Genomic DNA, 21629 nt, shown 5'->3' on the forward strand with positions numbered 1-21629 from the left:
GCATGGATACCAACACAGACATATAAAATACAACATATCCAGGACATCAAACTGATGATGCAAACATCTCTACTGCTTATGTTGCCTCCCAAAAAGACAAAATACTCAGAAAATGTTACACAGAACTGAATCACACAGACTGACAATGTCAGACGAAACATGTTGGAGGCAATGGTGGTCTTAAGGATATTTGTCATTTCATGGTAGAGAAGGTCACACATTGTATGAACCATTAAACCTGAACTCCAGGAAAGACGCCAAATACACAGATAAAATACACATTTGAAATCTGTTTTACCCACCAAAGCATTTGTATATCTATCTATCCAGTCCTGAGAATTACACAGCTCCACCACAAGGCACAGCCCTGTTTGGCAGGAAAGGAGACCTGATATTTTTCTGCTGCAGTTTAACTGCTTGCCAACCAGCCGCCGTATAATGGCTGGTTGGCACAGCTGCATGGATCGCCGTAGGTGTACGTCGGATGCTTTAGGGAGCTGAAGGGTGCCCGCGGCATGACGCTAAAGCTGATGCGCGTGGCCGGCGGCCGCGATGTCCGCTGGTGACCCGCGATCGCTCCTCAGAGAGCCAGAACGGGGATCTGTCAATGTAAACAGACAGATCCCCCGTTCTGTCAGGGAAGTAGAGAGAGATCTGCTGTTCCTAGTGATCAGGAACAGCGATCTCTCTCTATTCCCAGTCAGTCCCATCCCCCCCCACAGTTAGAAACACCTCCCAGGGAACATTTAACCCCTTGGTCGCCCCCTAGTGTTAACCCCTTCCCTGCCAGTGACCTTTATACAGTAATCAGTGGCTACTTTTAGCTCTGATCGCTGTATAAATGTCAGTGGTATCAAAATAACGTCAAAATTGTCCAATCTGTCCGCCGCAATGTCTCAGCCCTGATAAAAATCGCAGATCGTCGCCATTACTAGTAGAAAAAAAAAAATGACATAAATCTATCCAGTAGTTTGTAGACGCCATAACTTTTGCGCAAACCAATCAATATACGCTTATTGCGGTTTTTATTATCAAAAATATGTAGAAGAATACATTTTGGCCTAAATTGATGAAGAAATGTGTTTTTTGGTTTTGTATATTTATTATAGCAAAAAGGAAAAAATATATATATATATTTTTTTTTTCAAAATTGTCGCTCTTTTTTTGTTTATAGCGTAAAAAATAAAAAACATAGAGGTGATCAAATACCACCAAAAGAAAGCTCTATTTGTGGGGAAAAAAAATGACAATTTTGTTTGGGTACAGCGTTGCACGACCGAGCAATTGTCAGTTAAAGTGACGCAGTGCCGTATTGCAAAAAATTACCTGGTCAGGAAGTGGGTAAATCCTTTCCGAGGCTGAAGTGGTTAAAAACACTTACATTTCTTGCCCCTCCCCCAGTCTGTGACTGGACAGTGAAAGGAGAAGCAGCAAGACTCAGGGAGGTTGTTTTTTTTTTTAAAGGCAAATATATTGGGCACTGCAAGTACATTTGCTCTGGAAGCTCTGAAATGATGGGAAGCTCTGCTGATTTCTATCATCCAATCACGTACAAGCAAAAATGCTGTTTTTTTATTTTCCTTGCATGTGATTGGGTATTCTTTGCAAAGTGAGGCTTTACTAAGCTCTGGAGCAAGTGCACTTGCAGTGCACAATATATTGCCATTAGTAAATCAACCCCATAGGCTCATCTCTCCATGACTCTGCTCTCTCCTCCTATCAGAATGCTCCTTTTACTGCAGCAAAACCAATTGGCTCCTTGTTCTGTTCCTCTCCCAGTCTGAACACTGCTGCACAGGGACTGCAAGAAGCTGATACAAGGTGAGGTTCTGATACTTACACTGCTTGTATTTTTAATATAAAATACATTTGTTTATATACTAATGATGACTGAACTGCAGTAATTTGTCTTTCATAACTTGAATCTTGAATGCAGTATTAACATTACAGACTAAATCAAATAGTAAACATACACTCACTGGTCACTTTATTTGGACCACCTTGCTAGTACCGAGTTGGACCCCCTTTTGCCTTCATTCTTGGTGGCATAGATACAACAAGGTTCTTGGAAACGTTCCTCAGAGATTTTGCTCCATAGTGACATGATAACATCACGCAGTTGCTGCAGATTTTTGGGCTGCACATCAATTATGCCAATCTCCTGTTTCCACCACATTCCTATGGTGCTCTATTGGATGAGATGTGGTGAGTGTGGAGGACATTGGAGTACAGGGACCTCATTGTCCAGTGGTGAGATGATTGGAGCTTTGTGACATGGTGCATTATCCTGCTGGAAGGAGCCATCAGAAGATGGGGACACTGTAGTCATAAAGGAATGGACATGGTCAGCAACAATACTCAGGTAGGCTGTGGCATGTAAACCATGCTCAGTTGGTATTAAGGGGCTCAAAATGTGCCAAGAAAATATCCCCCACACTATTACACCCCCTGAACCAGTGATACAAGGCAGGATGGATCCATGCTTCCATGTTGTTTACATCAAATTCTGACCCCACCATCTGAATGTCGCAGCTGTAATCCAGACTCATCAGACCAGGCAAAGTTTTTCCAATCTTCTATTGTCCAATTTTGGTGAGTCTGTGCCAGTTGTAGCCTCAGTTTCCTGTTCTTAGCTGACAGGAGTGGCACCCGGTGTGGTCTTCTGCTGTTGTAGCCCATCTTCTTCAAGGTTTGATGTGTTGTGTGTTCAGAGATGGTATTATGCATACCTTGGGTGGGTAACAAGTGGTTCTTTGAGTTACTGTTGCCTTTCTATCATCTGTCCATTCTCCTCTGACATCAACAAGGCATTTTCCTCCACACAACTGCCGCTCACTGGATATTTTCTCTTTTTCCCAGCATTCTCTGTAAACCCGAGAGATGGTTGTGCGTGAAAATCCCAGAAATACTCAGACCAGCCCATCTGCCACCAACAACCATGCCACGTTCAAAGTAACTTAAATCCCCTTTCTTCCCCATTCTGATGCTCGTGAAGCAATTCATCTTCACCACGTCTAGATGCCTAAATGCATTGAGTTGCTGCCATGTGATAAGTTGCGTTACCAAGCAATTGAACAGGTGTACCTAATAAAGTGACCGGTGAGTGTATATACATTTGGACCTATTGTACGCATTGTGTTGGTCTTCTGGCACAAAATAAGAGTCTCCTTGGTGATATCTACAGACAACACAACCCGAGTACTGAAAAGATGATTCATCATACACAATCAACCACTAAATCCTTCAATCCAGACCAACATTATTAGTAGATATAGGTGTGGGTTTACTTTTGGAGACTTTTGCCCAGTGTATGTTGACCAAGCTTAGTCAACACTTTGAAGCTGTTTTCTCTTTGTACCAAATCATGAGGAAGGAAATGAAAAAAGAAAGGTGCTTTTGTTCAACAAGATTACATGATTATAGTGAACACACCTTCACCCTATTTACTAAGATCAGGCAAGCTCAAGCAAGTCAGTCTCTATTCCCTCCTTAAATGCAAGGCAGATATTTCCTTTCTTCACAAGAAGTAAAATATTATATTGAGTTTTGTTCGGCTTCTTTCACACGGAGAGGAGTCCCCTATGTTCAGCAGGGGTTCTGTGGACAGATCCTCTGCTGAATTGGGGGTGAACGGGATGCATGTCAGTGTTTTGACATCTGTGCTCATTCAGTTTGTGGCCGGTGGGCACAGGCGGACCTGTGATAGCTCCATGGGTGGCCTGATGTAGGACTTTGTTGTCCATTTACATCCAGCTACCTCCAATCTGACACTTTTAGGTCCACAAAAGTTTTAAAGGAAAAAGTATCTTTTTTTTTACTGGACCTGGATGGACTCAGAGGCAGGCAGGTGTAAACGAACACAAGTCAGCATGGGAAAAATAAACAGTGGACCTCATTGGAACACCCATGTGAAATTGGCCTTATTGTCTTGGCATCTTGGAATGTCTCATAGACCAAAAAAATGTTTATTTTGTCTTGATGATTTTTGTATTTGATTCCTCCTGAAAATGCACACCAGACCTAGTGTCTGGTATAGAATTTTTCTGGGGACCCTACAATTTTTTTTTGTATGATTCCCTTTAAAATTCATAAGAGACCTAAAGGGTTTGGTATGGATTATGGGGGAAACTCTCGCCTTTTGTTTAACTACTTGCCAACTGGCCCATGTAGCTATTCTGCTACAGGACAGCCGCTCTGTGCAGAATCATTCATGTATAAGTGATTCTGCATTGCCAGGCAGGGGACGTCTGTGCGCGCCTCCTGCACGCTGGCTGTGCTGTGATTGGTATTGGAATCGATAGGGAATAAGTACAGCGCTGCTCCGATGGTGTTATAAAGATGGTTACACAATAAGCAGCTAACACACCTCTAAGACACAGGTAGAAGTAAATTAACAAAAAATATATATAGTGTAGTGCTGTGTGTGTAAATGGTAAAGGGTATAAAAACAGTGGGCTAGGTTCGAGCTATCTCTTAATGGCCAGCAAATAGACAGAAAATACTTCAAAATTAAATAAAAGTGACTCAATACAATCAAAAGTGCACTATATGTTATAAAATGACATGTAAATTATAATAATTACAACAAACCAGTGATTAATGGTGAACAAGAACAAATTATATATAGATAAAAGTTCAGCCAAAAGAGTCCATAAATATTAGAAAATGTGTTCCTGATAAAAATCAAAAACCACCACCGAAAGGTCTCTGAGGGTCAACTGGTGAAAACAACGATGGAAAGCTTCTGGTAGATGAAAAGGTAGAGCACCAAAATGAAATGAGACGTCTAAATATAAGACAGGACCATCACCAGAGTATCTGAGGAGGCTTACCGGAAGCAGGGGACTTGAAAAGACATACGTCTTACAAGTCTCAGAAAGCTTAATGAGCCGCCAGGGCTGGCAAGATGGATCATCGGGTGTCCACAACTTCAAATGGGGGGGAAAGGAAAATCCTTGCACAGCTTCAACCGTCCAAACGTTTCAACAGGCCAACCGGATGTTTTTAAAAACCTCTGGTCTGTGTATCAGCCCTAAGGCTGTTGAAACATTTGGACGGTTGAAGCTGTGCAAGGATTTTCCTTTCCCCCCCATTTGAAGTTGTGGACACCCGATGATCCATCTTGCCAGCCCTGGCGGCTCATTAAGCTTTCTGAGACTTGTAAGACGTATGTCTTTTCAAGTCCCCTGCTTCCGGTAAGCCTCCTCAGATACTCTGGTGATGGTCCTGTCTTATATTTAGACGTCTCATTTCATTTTGGTGCTCTACCTTTTCATCTACCAGAAGCTTTCCATCGTTGTTTTCACCAGTTGACCCTCAGAGACCTTTCGGTGGTGGTTTTTGATTTTTATCAGGAACACATTTTCTAATATTTATGGACTCTTTTGGCTGAACTTTTATCTATATATAATTTGTTCTTGTTCACCATTAATCACTGGTTTGTTGTAATTATTATAATTTACATGTCATTTTATAACATATAGTGCACTTTTGATTGTATTGAGTCACTTTTATTTAATTTTGAAGTATTTTCTGTCTATTTGCTGGCCATTAAAAGATGGCTCGAGCCTAGCCCACTGTTTTTATACCCTTTACCATTTACACACACAGCGCTACACTATATATATATTTTGTGCTGTGATTGGTTACAGCACAAGCCGATCAGTGGGTTCTGGCCAATGAATGACCACCGGCACCCACTGATTGGTGAGGAGGAAGACCGGACAGAGCTCTGTCTATGTACACAATACAAAGTTCTGTCCTTTCAGCTGGGATATGTCATTTTTTGTTTACCTGTAAAGGGAATAAATTACAGCACATCCCCTAGCAAAAGCCCCTCACAGCACACACAAACATTGGTTAGGCACACATTTAACCCTTTGATCGCCCCAGATGTTTAACCCCTTCCCAGCCAGTGCCATTAGTACAGTGACAGTGTATATATTTAGCATTGATCACTGTATTGGTGTCACTGGTTCCCACAATGTGTCAGTTAGTGACAGATTGCCCACCATACTATCACAGTTTTGCTATAAGTCGCTGATCACAGCCATTACAAGTATATATAAAAAAAATTCAAGTATATATACCATCATTTTTAGATGCTATAACATTCGCGTAAACCAATCAATATACACTTATTGGGCATTTGTTTGCCAAAAATATGTAGTAGATTGGCATAAATCTATGAAGAAATTTGATTTTTAAACATTTTTATTGAATATATTTTATAGCAGAAAGTAAAAAATATTGTTTTTTTTTTAAATTGTCTATTTTTTTGTCTATTTTTTTTGTTTATAGTGCAAAAAATAAAAAATGCAGAGGTGATCAAATACCACAAAAGAAAGCTCTATTTGTGGGGAAACAATTATATAAATTTTATCTGTGTAGAGCGTTGCATGACTGCACAATTGTCTTTAAAGTAAAGCAGTGTCAAAATTTGTATTATTATTTCTATTACTTCTCTGGTGTCTTTGCAAGTGTACTCTCTCTTTGAATTATGTCAGAACCCAGGGTGTTAGAGATGTTGGGAGGCTTGTACAGTCAGGGCAACTTTTAAGGCCAGTCATCTTCCAGTGGCCCCTACAGCGGTGGTGCTACATTTGGGGGCTCGTACAGGATACCCCATTCTGGTTGGCCCCAGCAAGCAGATTGATGAGCCAAGAGATGAAAAGCAGATGGACCCAGCCACATGGGGACAAGATCAAGATAGCCATCTGGAGTTATGCACAGTGGTGGAAATACCTGGGAGTGAATACACCGAAAGGGAAGTACAGCAGCCGGTGAGGAAGGCAGTACCAGAGCCTGGGTGAGGCCTACCTCATCAACATGATTACTGAGTTTGATCACTGCACATATGCTTTATTGGAGTGGAGAAAGGTTATACCAGCCTGCTTTCAGAAGGACATTGTAAGTTTGATGGTCGAGGCCCGAGTAATACGATTGTTTGCCGGTTGGGGATCGGGTGGAGAATTGCTCGCAGGTCAGGTCAATAAGCCCATTATCGGTGGAAGCTTATTTACCCTTAGCTGGACTGCCTCCTACACTGATATGAGCAAGCTAGTTGAGAGCTTGGTGAAGAAGAATAATATAGCTTCAGTCAATCAGGGATACGGGAAGCTTCAGTTCTTCTCAGGGCGGATTCCAACTCCTGCAGGAGAAGAAGAGTTTGAAAGTTGTATGGATCAGACCATTCAAGCTGTGGAAGAATGGAGTATTCCAGAAGCAGTGAAAAGACAGAGATTAAGTGAGGGTCTTAGAGGCCTGGCAGCTAAAGTAATCCATAGCCTTAGGATGGGTAAATAAGACTGTGTGGCTATGGATTACATTGAAGCTCTGTACACTGTGTTCTGCAGAGTGGAGAAGCTCCCAGACCTATTGTACAAGTTCGAGCACACCCATCAAAGCAGTGGCAGCTGGTGCTCAAAATTTGCAGCCACTGTGCCCATAAAATGCAGCCACTGTGCCGATCAAATGCAGCCACTGTGCCCCATCAAATACAGCCACTGTGCCCATCATATGCAGACATTGTTTCCATCATATGCAGCCACTTGTGCACATCATATGCAGCCACTTGTGCCCATCAAATGCAGCCACTGTGCCCATCAAACGCAGCCACTGTGCCCATCATATGTAGCCACTGTGCCCATCATATGCAGCCACGTGTGGCCATCATATGCAGCCACGTGTGGCCATCATATGCAGCCACTTGTGCCCATCAAATGCAGCCACTTGTGCCCATCATATACAGCCACTGTGCCAATCATATGCAGCCATTTGTGCCCATCAAATGCAGCCATTTGTCCATGGTGCTCAAAATTTGCAGCCACTGTGCCCATAAAATGCAGCCACTGTGCCGATCAAATGCAGCCACTGTGTCCCATCAAATGCAGCCACTTCTGCCTGACAAATGCAGCCACTTGTGCCTGTCAAATGCAGCCACTTGTGCCCATCATATGCAGCCACTTGTACCCATCATATGCAGCCACTGTGCCCATCATATGCAGCCACTTATACCCATCATATGTAGCCACTGTGCCCATAAAATGCAGTCACTGTGCCCATCACATGCAGCCACTTGTGCCCGACAAATGCAGCCACTTGTGCCTGTCAAATGCAGCCACTTGTGCCCGTCATATGCAGCCACTGTGCCCATCATATTCAGCCACTGTGCCCATCATATACAGCCACTTGTGCCCGTCAAATGCAGCCACTTGTGCCCTTCAAATGCAGCCACTTGTGCCCTTCAAATGCAGCCACTTGTGCCCATCATATGCAGCCACTTGTACCCATCATATGCAGCCACTTGTACCCATCATATGCAGCCACTGTGCCCATCATATGCAGCCACTGTGCCCATCACATGCAGCCACTTGTGGCCCTCAAATACAGCCACTTGTGCCCATCAAATGCAGCCACTTGTGCCCGTCAAATACAGCCACTGTGCCCATCAAATGCAGCCACTGTGCCCATCATATGCAGCCACTTGTGCCCATCACATGGAGCCACTTGTGGCCGTCAAATGCAGCCACTTGTGCCCATCATATGCAGCCACTTGTGCCCATCAAATGCAGCCACTTGTGCCCATCATATTCAGCCACGTGTGCCCATCATATGCAGCCACTTGTGCCAGGCATATGCAGCCACTTGTGCCCATCCATCAAATGCAGCCACTTGTGCCCATCATATGCAGCCACTGTGCCCATCAATTGCTCCTACTGTGCACCATCAAACGCAGCCACTGTGCCATATCAAATGCTCCCAGTGTGCCCCCCACAGTCTGCACTTACTTACCTGTCTTGGTGGGACAGCTTCTCAATGTCTTCTCCCGTCCTCTCTTCCCGTCCCCTGCTATGATTGGACACCTGACGTCTAATCACAGCGTCAATCAGGTGACGGTTAACAGATCCGAGCACCTGATTGGCGGAGAGGCGGTTTAGTGTTAGGAAAGCAAATATTTATTCGCTTTTCTAACACAGCTGAGTGACCTGCAAGCACCATGCTAGGCTCTAATCAGGTGCTTCAAAACCACCTCCCACCGCTGTAATTCTGGTGCACTGCGCCCGAAAAGGGGCTGGGTGCCTGAAAAGGGGGTGGCAGTGGCGGCCATAGATAGATTCATGCAATGCATAAATCTATCTATTGGTGATAGAGGGGGTGACAGGAGAGAGGGGGCGACATCCGTGCACCCTTATGGATGCACCACCACTGAATGTAAGGGTGATAGAGTTTCTTAGTATATTACCAGAGTGGACCGGATTTTTCACCAGATCATTCTGAAGAAAGGAATTGACCCCTATGATGCTGACAAAGTCCATTTAGAACAAATTCTACAGGGTGCTAAACCTAATCACCCAATTGTACTGAAACTACTACTTAAGGGAACACAAGTGGTGCCCACCTACCCTGAGGTGGTGAAAGAATAAAGAAGGAAGTAACTTTACTAGATGAAAAGAATCAGAAATTCAAAGATCTGTCAATACTTAATCTCAAGACAGAGAAGGTATCAACCCGGATGATTCAGGTGGATAAGAGTATTCTTGAGGAGGATAGTGACAGGGAGACTAAGGTGGATGAATGTTCAAATCCTCCCATTATTAAGTGGATCAGTGAGACAGCCCCAGTTGAGTTGCTGACTCAAGTTGTTCAGGTTCAGGACAAGATGCAGCAGACTCTACTGTGAGCAATAAAGGCTCAGACAAATGTGCAGGCGACTAAGCCCAATCCAAGTAAATGTTTTTGGTGTGGAGAACCGGGGCATTTCAGGGGTCATTGTCCTCCAATCCAAGAAAATGTTTTTGGTGTGGAGAACCAGGGCATTTCAGGGCCCATTGTCCTCAGAAGAAAGCAGAGCCAGATTTCACAGCAGAGGTGTTGAAGGCCATACAGAATCGCCTCCTTATCCAAAAAGCTGGAAACTTCAAGGAGTCTCAGTGAAGGAGCCAGTTGAGAACCCCAACAAAACCCAGCGCTCCAAAAGTCAGAAAAATGGGAGGGGGTCGGGGCACACAATGGCCAGCATGTCGATCAAGGCGTAAGAAGAAGACCTCACACAGAGAGTCAATGCTTCACCATAGCCCAGGGCCACTGTTAAATCCTTGCAGCAGTTATTGAGAAAAGAAGGGAACTTAGCTCACTCTAAAACGCAAGTTGATATACCAGAAAAGGCTTATAGGCCCTTCTCCTATAGTGTCAGTGCAAGTGGAGGGCATCTACACCAAAGCATTATTGGGTACTGGAGCACAAGTGATGCTGTTGTACTGGAATTTCTATAACAAGCACTCAAATCATATTCCCTTGTGTAAGCTGATAGAGCTGGAGATCTGGGGGGTTAGTTCTGAGAAATCCCCCCCCCCCCCCCCGGATATATCCCAATCAAGATCACCTTGGGCTGTCAGTAACAGGAAAATAGAAACCTTCGACATGCTGGCCATTGTGTGCCCCTACCCCCCCGGACTGGACAAAATTTGATGCTGATTGGGACTAATACTGACCTGGGGAGAAGTTTACTGGTCCCATTAGCTGGGAAGGAAGATTCTGCGCTTAGAGGGATACATCTTCAAATGCATCAAGCCTTTAAGCGAGTGGTCTGAGAACAGAGAGCCCCAGCAGAGGAGGTGGGAAGACTATGGAGGCTGGAGATGAGAGGTGTTGCAGCTGGGTGATATAACTTGTATGAAGGCTACTGTCAAGTTGACTTGGGATCAGCCAAGTTCCTTTGTTGTTTCGGAGTCCGATTCTCGACCAAGTGAAGCAGGGGTGAAATTGGTGACGGAGTCTGGAGTTACGTATAGAGTGCAGGGTCCTGGAGTGTGTTATGTACAGGGAGGTAGGTTCTGGAGTGTGTTATGTACAAAGTGCAGGGTTCTGGATTGCGTTATGCACAGGGCGCAGGGTTCTGGAGTTACGTACAGAGTGCAGGAATCTGGAGTGTGTTGTGTACAGGGAGGTAGGTTCTGGTGTGCATAATGTGTTCTGGAGTGCAGGAGAGTGCTAGGCACAGTGCATGGTTCTGGAGCGCGTTACGTACAGAGTACAAGGGTTCAAGAGCGCTAGGTACACAGTGCAGTCATCCATCCACATCTCACTATTTCCCCTCTCATCAGCTATAATCTCTGCACGCACACACACCCCTCTCTCCTCTGCCCTCATTTCCCCTCCCCCAAAGCTCCACCATCTTCCACATGTTTACCTTTGGCTCTTCTATCCACTGCAGACACAGCTTCCTTATCCTTTCAGTGCACTAGGTATTTTCAGCTCCTGGACTCTCCGAACAGGAAGGAGATAAAGATTAGAGTGCAGCTCACCCCACTCTTCCCTCCTCCCCTTGAGCACACTGCAGTCATCCAGACCAACACTTGTCCTGACTTTAGTGCAGAGCAGAGAGGCTGTTGAAGGAGCCGAGAGATGTTACTATCACTTTCAACTACAGAAGCTTGGCTTCTGTGTTTTAAAGTGAGAGTCGCGAGCTGCTTGTGAATGAGGGGTTAACCATGGAGGGGAGGGGAACACGCCACTGATCCTGATCTTGATCCTTTGCAACTCTGTCCCGGGCCAGCAATGTATGAATCCCGTCTCTTTCCTACTGAGCCAGAACTTAACATGTAATCAATAAAATTATGCGGGACAAAGATCCTGTAAGGCGGGACAGAGGTGTGAATGGGGGAAAGTCCCGCCCAATCCGGGACGATTGGGAGGAATGCAATTGAATTATAGGAATCTGTATGGAGGAAGTATAGCAGCAAACCTTGAGAATTACTAGTTCTCTGGCTGTCATGCTGATCCAATGGCTTCCATACTCTCTAGGTAATTGACCTAGAACAAGGTAGTTTTGGTAGTTTTGAATGAACTTGGATTTCTTCATCTCCATGATTATTCCAGGTCAGTGTCTCAAAGTACTGAGACAATATCAGGCAAACAGCATTTTCAGAATTGTCTTCTGCATAGTTCTCTCAGCATGGAAGTCTCTTGTTGCATTTTTTTTACTAAAATACAAAAAGTTTAAAAAGAACAATAATGTGTTGAGGTCAACTTTTATAGAAAAGGTGTTGGGAATATTTGCTCATTTATGTAGCCAAGTCCCAGGCCTCTCCAGGCCTAATGGTGACCACCATTCAGGGACAGCTGACATCCTTCTGTGTGGGTTACAAGGCATGGTGAGTGTAATGTAAGATAGATTCATGGGTGCCGGACACTTCTTGAATGCAAAGAGATTTATTGTCTCTCAAACAGAACTGTTGGAGAGAGGTTTAGGGCCAGGACACATTTTAATGGTCGCAATGTTAATTTAGCAGACTCTGAGACTTTCACAGGTAGACAGCCATGCAGTGAAAGGCATCCAGCAAGACACCACATCTGCATGAGTAGGACCGCTGTCTCCTATGGCAACGATTTTGAAACGGTTTCTAACAAAGGTTGTAATGAACTTCTTCTACAATCTCCTATTTTAGATCTTCACTCAACTGAGCTCCCAGTCTTTCACTAGACTTGCTGATCCACTGCCACTGGATCCCCTGAGCTCTTCCAATCTTTTCATTCAGTATCTTCCTCAAACGTCACCCCCGCGTCCCTGCTGGGTCCCTAGCTTGGCACTCACAGGTACTTCTTCAAGCGCTGCCCCGCTAGCTTGCTTGGTCCCTGGCACACAATACTGGTCTGTAAGCGTCACCTCCACTGGCTGGGTCCCTGGCTTGAGATCTGCTGAACTTTCCCACTGTCCCTGGTTGGTGAGAATACCGCTCTGGTACTTGCTTCAGCTACTCACAGTGGTCCCTGGTAGTAAGGTTGCCACCAAGATGGTCCCTTAGTGGCGACAGCTTCTCCTCCACCTCCGACCATGATAGGTTCTCCGGCCGGCAGAACTTCACTTCTGGTTGGACTGCAAGCCGCAATCCCAACCCCTATGCTGCTCTCTTGCTTCTGGATAGGCCCTCAGACAGCCTAGCAGCCAGAAGTCCCTGGGATAGGCCTCAAGCTCTGGCCTAGCAGCCTAGGGCAGCACAAAAACACATCCACCCAGACAGCCGTCCAGGTGGCACAGAACCCCGATCACCTGACCTCACCCAAATAAATAGCAGGCCAAGGGACCTAAGAAAATCCCTGCCCATTGGCTGAGACACCCCAATCATTCCTAATCTGTCCTTGCATTGTCCTAGTTTTATCAGTTACTCGGCCATCTAGTGGCAGAAGAGAGTAGTGCAGCAATTCCAAAATTAGTGTGAAATCAAAAATGATCTCCTATGAATTGGCCAAGGCCACTATCACTTGGCAAATACATTTACTAGCAACCCTGCCTAAACATTAGGGTGCTACATCTATAAATAATCGTTTGTGTTACTTTTTTCTATAACTTGTATATAAACTGGTAAAAATATTTCCATTGATGACAAGGCGCTTCCATGACATGGTGTCACTGGAAAATCCGGGCTTATCTATCAGACAGACTAGCAGCAGCTGCTGACTTTTGGGTTGTCCTGTAGAAAGGGTCCCACCAAGTCCCATGGGAGCTAGTCCTAGAGTACTCCTCTTCTCTCAGCCTCACTACCCAAACTCCTCCTACTCCCTAATGTAACTCACTATTTGTCTATGGGGAGGACGCCACCTAGTAGCCAAATTGTGAATTGCCCTTACACCCTCTTACAAGCCTTGCCCCGTGTTGGAAAATATTAAACACTTGACTGCATTCTTCCCCGGTGTCAGAGACTTTCACTGTCACTTTGCTTTCTGCTGTCAGCGATGTTGTCTGCTGATCTGAGCTTCTCTGGAAGGATGCAGCCACTCTGATTGGCCGTGGCATGACAGGTAGCCAAGCTTAGCAGGGACTAGCTGTGAGTTGATTATATTATTCAGCAGGTGAGGCCGGCCGACGTCTATATTACTCAGTCCCGTGCAGGAACAAGGTCAGAACAGAGCTCCTGTTTCTGGAACTGAAATAAACAAAACAGCTTTGCATGTTATGACTAAGGAACTGCAAGTAACAAACCAGCTTGCTTTCTGGTCTGTAGGACTACAAGGAACAGTTTTATTGCTTTAACCTGTGACAGTTTTAATCTGTGTTTGCTTGCCTATTCACTTGTATGAGGAGAAAAATCAATTCTAAAGAAAAGTTTGTTGACATAGGCTCTAATTTTCACCAAAGTGACCTATATTTTCCTGAGGCAGGCACATTATTATGGAGGAGAATTTTCCAGCATTGGTGTCCCTCCATATAACGAATCCTATGAATAAAAAAGTACAAGTCACAGCCCATGAGCCCAGCCTCACCCTGTGTCGGAGGAATTGACCCTCCCAACTGCATTATTCCCTGGTGTCAGTGACTTTCAGTTTAATTTCTCTCTTCTGCTGTCAGCGATGGCGTCTGCTGACCTGAGAGCTGAGCTGGAATGTTCCGTCTGTCTGAACATTTATACAGATCCTGTAATGCTGAGATGTGGACACAACTTCTGCCGGGTCTGTATTGATCGTGTGCTAGATACACAGGAGGGGTCTGGAGGATATTCCTGTCCTGAATGTAGAGAGAAGTTTCAGGATCGGCCTGCACTGCAGAGGAACATAACACTACGTAACATAGTGGAGAATTTCCTGTCTGCTCAGCCAGATCGGGAGGAGTCCGGGGTCTTCTGTACTCACTGTGTGGACTCTCCTGTACCTGCTGTTAGATCCTGTCTGCTCTGTGAGGTTTCTCTGTGTGATAAACACCTGAGAGTCCACAAAAAGTCCCCAGAACACATCTTATGTGACCCCACCTTGTCCATGGAGAGCAGGAAATGTTCCGTCCATAAGAAGATCCTGGAGTATTACTGCACTGAGGATGAGACCTGTATCTGTGTGTCCTGCACTTTGGCTGGAGAACATCGAGGACACCAGGTGGAGATGCTGGATGAGGCTTCTGAGAAGAAGAAGGAGACACTGAGGAGTGTTCTGCAGAAACTTCTGACAAAGAAAGAGGAGACGGAGGAAAGAGTCCAGAGTCTGCAGGAACACAGGAGGAAAGTAGAAGAAAAAGCAGCTGGTGATACTGAAAGAGTCACTGTCCTGTTTAGAGATCTCAGGAGACGTCTGGAGGACCTGGAGAAGAGAGTCCTGAGGGAAATCTCTGGGCGGGCAGAGCGGGTCTCCATCTCCATCCGGGATCTGGAAATAAAGAAGGAGGAGCTGTCCAGGAAGATGCGTCACATTGAGGAGCTGTGTAACATGACGGATCCACGGACTGTCTTGCAGGAATCAGACACAGGTGACTTGTGTGATACTGAGGATGGAGATAATGAGGACAGAGAGAGACATGAGAAGCTCCTCCATGATGGAGGGGGTCTGAATATGGCTGGGATATCACACACATTACACACATTATCTGATATAATAACAGAGAGAAATGTATCCTTCTATATACAGGGAGCTGCAGACATATTACTGGATGTAAACACAGCTAATAATTATCTCCATATATCAGATGACCTGAAAACTGTATCCGGGTCAGATATAAACCAGAATCGTCCAGAAACACCAGAGAGATTTCAGTATTCTCAGGTGTTGAGCAGTCAGAGTTTCTCCTCAGGGAGACATTACTGGGAAGTGGATGTCGGGGGATCAGATGAATGGAGAGTTGCAATGTGTTACCCCAGTATAGACAGGGCAGGAGATCAGTCACTGATTGGATGGAATAAGAAGTCCTGGGGTTTGTACAGGGATGATGATCAGTATTGGGTGAGACATAACAGGAAAGGGATCCACTTACCCACCAATATCTCCAGTAACATAGTCAGGATATATCTGGATTATGAGGCCGGACGGATCTCCTTTTATGATCTGTGTGACCCGATCCGACATCTCCACACCTTCACCACCACCTTCACTGAGCCCCTCCATGCTGGGATATGTGTAAATAAAGGTTATATAAAGATATGTGGGGGAAATGAAAAGGGGAAGGAGGCCTGAGCACTCAGTGGGTGTAATATAATGAGGTTAGCACTGGAGTGGAGTGATCTTGGCACATCACATTACTTGGATAAACAATTATTTTGGCTTCACTAATGAACTTCCATTCATAGGGCTTCATACCTAAAGGGATTTGCACTTATTTCTTGCTCTGAGTTCTAATGCAATTGTTTTCAACTTTTTATTTTTACTATGATGAATTTTTTTTTTATACCTACTTAGTTTCATTGTTTTAGAGGGATAGAGCACCTATTATATGTTAATAGATTTTCTATGATAAATATATTTCTATGAGACTTCACTATCGCTCCCTCTCAGATCACTGTGATTGGCTGGAATAACTCTAATTATAGCGAGGGGTGGGGATGCACCTATACCAAGTATTTTCATGAGTACTCATAAAAATGCTCCCTATACCGAAACTTTATGGTGCAATTTGCGTCTATACAAAATGAATTGGTGCAAATCACGCTGCAAAGAATCGAATGCAAGTTGAACAGGAATGTGGTATGCTTCATGTCTGAATTTGGTTTTCCACACACTGCTCCTGTGTAATCCCAGGCTGATATCACTATGACAAGCTTGGGTTCACACAGGAGCAGTGGGGAAACCACATGTGACTTAGACACATTCCTGCTCAACTCGCATGCGATTCTTTGCAGCGTGATTTGCACCCATTCATTTTGTATGGACGCAAATCACACCGCATAGTATCAGTACTCGCTGATAAAAAAACGGTATCAGTGCATCTCCCGAGGGAGGGGTCAATCTATCTAATCAATCCTGGTTATCATTGCTGTCTCCATCCCATTTATAGAGAGGCCCCCTCTCTATTTGTTCTGGTGAATGTTATCACCCAAAGTGAAAGAAAATCCGAAATTCTTGGAGTTGCTACCAGAACTGGAATAGAGGGGAAACTCTTTGGAGGGAATTCCTGTCACTTCCTGTTTTGGTTATAGGACGGGAAGTGAAGTCTCCCCAATGGAAAACAGATGGTAATAAAATACTAAGAGAGGTTATAACCCTCTTACTCTCTCCAAAATGAAAAAAAGTTTTGCCTTTAGTTCTACTTTAATTTTCCAAACAAGAAGTTCCCATATTATATCAGCAATTTCCTTTCCCCTGCCCTTTCCCTTGATGTTCTGCTCCTCCTCCTCATGGTGGCGCTATGTCCAGCTATGATCAGACACAGATGGTGGAGATGATCCATCAGTACAGAGAATGCAGTGCGGTCATTGTGATGGGACACATGACTCCGTGTGGGGGGGAGGGGCAGAGGAAGAGGAACGGTATAACCCGGTGTGTGTGTACAGAGCAGTATAGAGCTCTCACCTTCCCCAGGATGTACAGGACAAAAAAAGGAGACACATATTGCTAATATATCATCACACACTAACCTGTCTGCATCCTACACAATTGTATTATAGGAATCTGTATGGAGGAAGTATGGTGGCCGCCATTGATAACTACTTCTAAAGAATACCAGTTCCCTGGCTATCATTCTGATCCAATGGCTTCTGTACTTTCTATGTCAGTAACCCGAAACAAGTATTCAGACTCGGAGTTCTGACTTATCTCTGATTTCCTGATCGGCATGATTGTTCCAGGTCAGTGTCCCCAAATACTGAGACCACAGACAGCCAGGAGAATAGCATTTTTAGAAGACATCCAGCAATGGCCCCTCCATATTCCCCTCAGTACAGGTGTAATGGAAGTCATAGCTGGGGAATTTCTTGTTGCGTTGTTTGTTTTCATTTTACCCGAATACAAAATGCTGAATGATAATCCTTAATATGTCTTTTGTTTTTTGGAATACTTGAAAATGTATAAACTGATCTTTTATGTCACTTTTCTTATTACTATTTTAAAATTTTAATAGAAAAAATAAACATTTAATACAGATCTCTTCCAAGACACCGTGTTGCAGAGAATTCTGGGTTTTCCTATAAGACAGCCCAGCACTAGCTGGTCACTTGGACTGGACCTTCTCTAATTGATCCCTCATACAGAGACATGCATACAACACACATTCACATGCTATCTAACCTCCTGAGAAAATAAGCATGGACAATGGTCTGTGTGCTATAGGGATACACTAAAAAGTCACTTCGCTGGCGTTATAACTGGTCCACGATTTCCATAGCAAACAGGACTCCAGGAATTTTAAGCGATTGCAGTAAAATGGGTTCTTGTTATTGCTACTCTCTTATAGTGTGACTTCCAGTGTTATCCCCTCTGGTATAATCTTCTTTGGTCTTGAAGAGCCCCCCCTTTCAGTTTGTGTTGCTTGCACTTTATTTAGAACGTTTGAGTAGCAATTCCCACATGGGTGTATCTCTTTTTTTTTTTTTGCCTCTTCCTTTCTACATTGGTTTCTATGAGAGAAGCTTTTTCTAACTCCAAACTCTAGCATTGTAGTATCACACATGTCATGGGTCAAGTCTGTTAAAAGATCAAACTGTTTTCTATTGACAAAACCTGGGTCCAATGTTTGACATAAGCTCCTCTTAAACAATGGTAAAAGCTAAACATTGGTAGATTGCCAAGCTATACAATCATATCTATTTCCCCAATTTTTTAGAGGACAGCAAATAATAGTGTTGTGCAAATATGTTTCCCACAACGACATGTGTTTAGAAACATTCCTGCCAGAAACTGATGTCGTTTACAGTAGAGTTTTTGTTTAAAAAAAATCACAGTCTGACTTTACAGCCTGGCCGAGCCAGCAGTCCAGGTTCTGTCATGTCCATTCTCCGGTGTGCCTTCCTGAGAGAGCCCAGTGGTGTAGAATGTCACACGGGTCAAGAGGGTGATGGTAATAACAGTGAGTATGTTTCAGTCACTGATCCCTAATACCAAGGAGGGATCCATCCATTGGCAGTAGCTCTGAGCCTGTTTAGCAATGAATGACTCCAACCAAGGTTGGGTAATGATAGCTAATGAAGCAAAAGTTATATTTACATACTTATATTTTCCTTACATGGCAAGATCAAAGTTGATGTGATAACAAGGAGCACACACTATTTTACCTTTTGACATTATGGTCTCTGAGGGACAATTCACAAGTGATACATTGGATCCTTGATTGATATGAGCTTCTATTAGAGCGTGGTCCATATATATCACCATAAATAGAATCTGCTGTATATGGGGACAAGAATTTACTAAACATCTACAGATCTCAGTATGACCTACAACTTGGTCTATGGCAGTGGTTCTCAACTTCAGTCCTCAAGTAACCCCAACAGGCCATGTTTTGGGAGTTTCTCTTAGATAAAATAGCTATCCAAAAACCAAGCAAATGACTCTGATTTAAAGCACCCGTGCAAGATAAAGGAAAACCTGCAAACATGGCCTGTTGGGGGTACTTGAGGACTGATGTTGAGAACCACTGGTCTATGGCACAGTCATTGTTCATGGGAAAGATACAAAGTTATCTGAGCTGTTCTAAGAGAAAGATGTGGATGAGGACAGTGTAATATAGTGATTGTGATTTTACAATCCTGATCTGTATATGGACTTTTAAGCAAACATTTCTGTTACACATATCATAAAATTAAAACAAATGATGACAACATCCAATATCTCCTATCATCAATCTTCATCTATGATTTTTGAGAAGCTCCGGCTTAGATGGATGTTTTTTTGGTCCTCAGTTATTAGGCACTTGATGTCTATGTGAAGTCCATGGAAATTCTACCCATCCATTACTACATTGCAGTACATCCCCCATAAAGAGCTGTCTGGTGGGTTGGTACATTGTATGTAGGCCCCAGGATTTACTTGTCTTCTATGAACATTTATGGAATTACTGATCAGATCAGATTCGTGGATTGATTTATGTACTGACACTGCCAGTTGGGTTCATACATACGTGTTATCAGTGAAGTCATGGCTTAAAATTGAGGCGAAGGGGGAGAGGGTGTGTAATAAAGCATATTCTGCCAGAATCCTAAATAGTAATAACACAACAGTGAAGCACACGTAATGCACAAAAAACCCTCATGGACTGGAGGCAGACTCATTATGTAAGATAAAAATATATATTTTTATTTTGACATCAATATACTGTACTTAAAATTGAAAATACAGTATAAAATAAACATACAGATACAATGTTGATCAATCCTTAATAGGTTACATACAAATACCCTATACGCAGACAATTATATGCAGAGGGCTACCCGTATCCAATTCAAGGTCAGCTCTCTTCAACAGTTGTGATGAAAGCCAACATGTTTCAGACTTTTTTTGTCCTTCCTCAGGGTATATGAACTGGGTATTTTTCTTTTACAATGTAAATATATAATGAACATTAATAAACATGAATACAGTATCAAGTATAGCTGTATTAATAATTGTATTCTAGTATTCCATATCACACACGCTTTGTAAATACTTACAAAGCTCAAGCAAAGGCATATAGTGTGTAAAAACACATCAGTACCTGCTGGATGTGGTATTCCTGCGGATGTGCCCCATGGTTAGTGAGAAGGGAGATCCCCATTGACCCAGACCCACATACACAAGAATCCCACAAAAGTCCAAGTGACCCCCTAACAGGGTCCATCAGACAGGTGTTAGTCCGAAAGTAAATAGTGAAAGTAAATATTAAAGATGCAAAAGTAATCCTCAAATAAATAGGATTGTTGGGAATGTTTTTATATATATATATCTATATATAGATATATAGATATATATAGATATATATAGATATATATCTATATATCTATATATAGATATATATCTATATATATATAGTGGGGCAAAAAAGTATTTAGTCAGCCACCAATTGTGCAAGTTCTCCCACTTAAAAAGATACCTCAACTATGAGAGACAAAATGTGGAAACAAATCCAGACAATCACATTGTCTGATTTTTGAAAGAATTTATTTGCAAATTATGGTGGAAAATAAGTATTTGGTCAATATCAAAAGTTCATCTCAACACTTTGTTATATATCCTTTGTTGGCAATGACAGAGGTCAAACGTTTTCTGTAAGTCTTCACAAGGTTGTTACACACTGTTGCTGGTATGTTGGCCCATTCCTCCATGCAGATCTTCTGTAGAGCAGTGATGTTTTGGGGCTGTCGCTGGGTAACACGGACTTTCAACTCCCTCCAAAGGTTTTCTATGGGGTTGAGATTTGGAGACTGGCTAGGCCACTCCATGACCTTGAAATGCTTCTTACGAACCCACGCCTTCGTTGCCCAGGCGGTGTGTTTGGGATCATTGTCATGCTGAAAGACCCAGCCACGTTTCATCTTCAATGCCCTTGCTGATAGGAGGAGGTTTGCACTCAAAATCTCACGAAACATGGCCCCATGCATTCTTTCATGTACACGGATCAGTTGTCCTGTTCCCTTTGCAAAGAAACAGCCCCAAAGCATGATGTTGCCATCCCCATGCTTCACAGTAGGTATGGTGTTCTTTGGTTGCAACTCAGCATTCTCTCTCCTCCAAACATGATGAAACCAAACAGTTCTACTTTGGTTTCATCTGACCATATGACATTCTCCCAATCCTCTTATGGATCATTCAAATGCTCTCTAGCAAACCTCAGACGGGCCCGGACATGTGCTGGCTTAAGCAGGGGGACACGTCTGGCACTGTAGGATCTGAGTCCCTGGCGGCGTAGTGTGTTACTGATGGTAGCCTTTGTTACGTTGGTCCCAGCTCTCTGCAGGTCATTCACT

The 21629-nt window shown here is 43.6% G+C and overlaps 1 protein-coding gene across 1 annotated transcript in view; it reads left to right on the plus strand.

The window, feature by feature from the left end:
- The window catches only part of LOC141134349 (uncharacterized), a 39414-nt gene extending 21650 nt beyond the window's left edge, over positions 1-17764 (plus strand). The window contains 4 exon segments of the mRNA XM_073623918.1: positions 7029-7275; positions 14232-14283; positions 14286-14332; positions 14335-17764. Of these exon segments, the coding sequence (XP_073480019.1) occupies positions 7029-7275; positions 14232-14283; positions 14286-14332; positions 14335-15933 (1945 nt within the window). The 3' untranslated portion in view covers positions 15934-17764.
- Positions 17765-21629: the final 3865 nt, after the last annotated feature.

The sequence above is a fragment of the Aquarana catesbeiana genome, linkage group LG03 (genome assembly GCF_042186555.1).
Source record: "Aquarana catesbeiana isolate 2022-GZ linkage group LG03, ASM4218655v1, whole genome shotgun sequence".
NCBI lineage: Eukaryota > Metazoa > Chordata > Amphibia > Anura > Ranidae > Aquarana > Aquarana catesbeiana.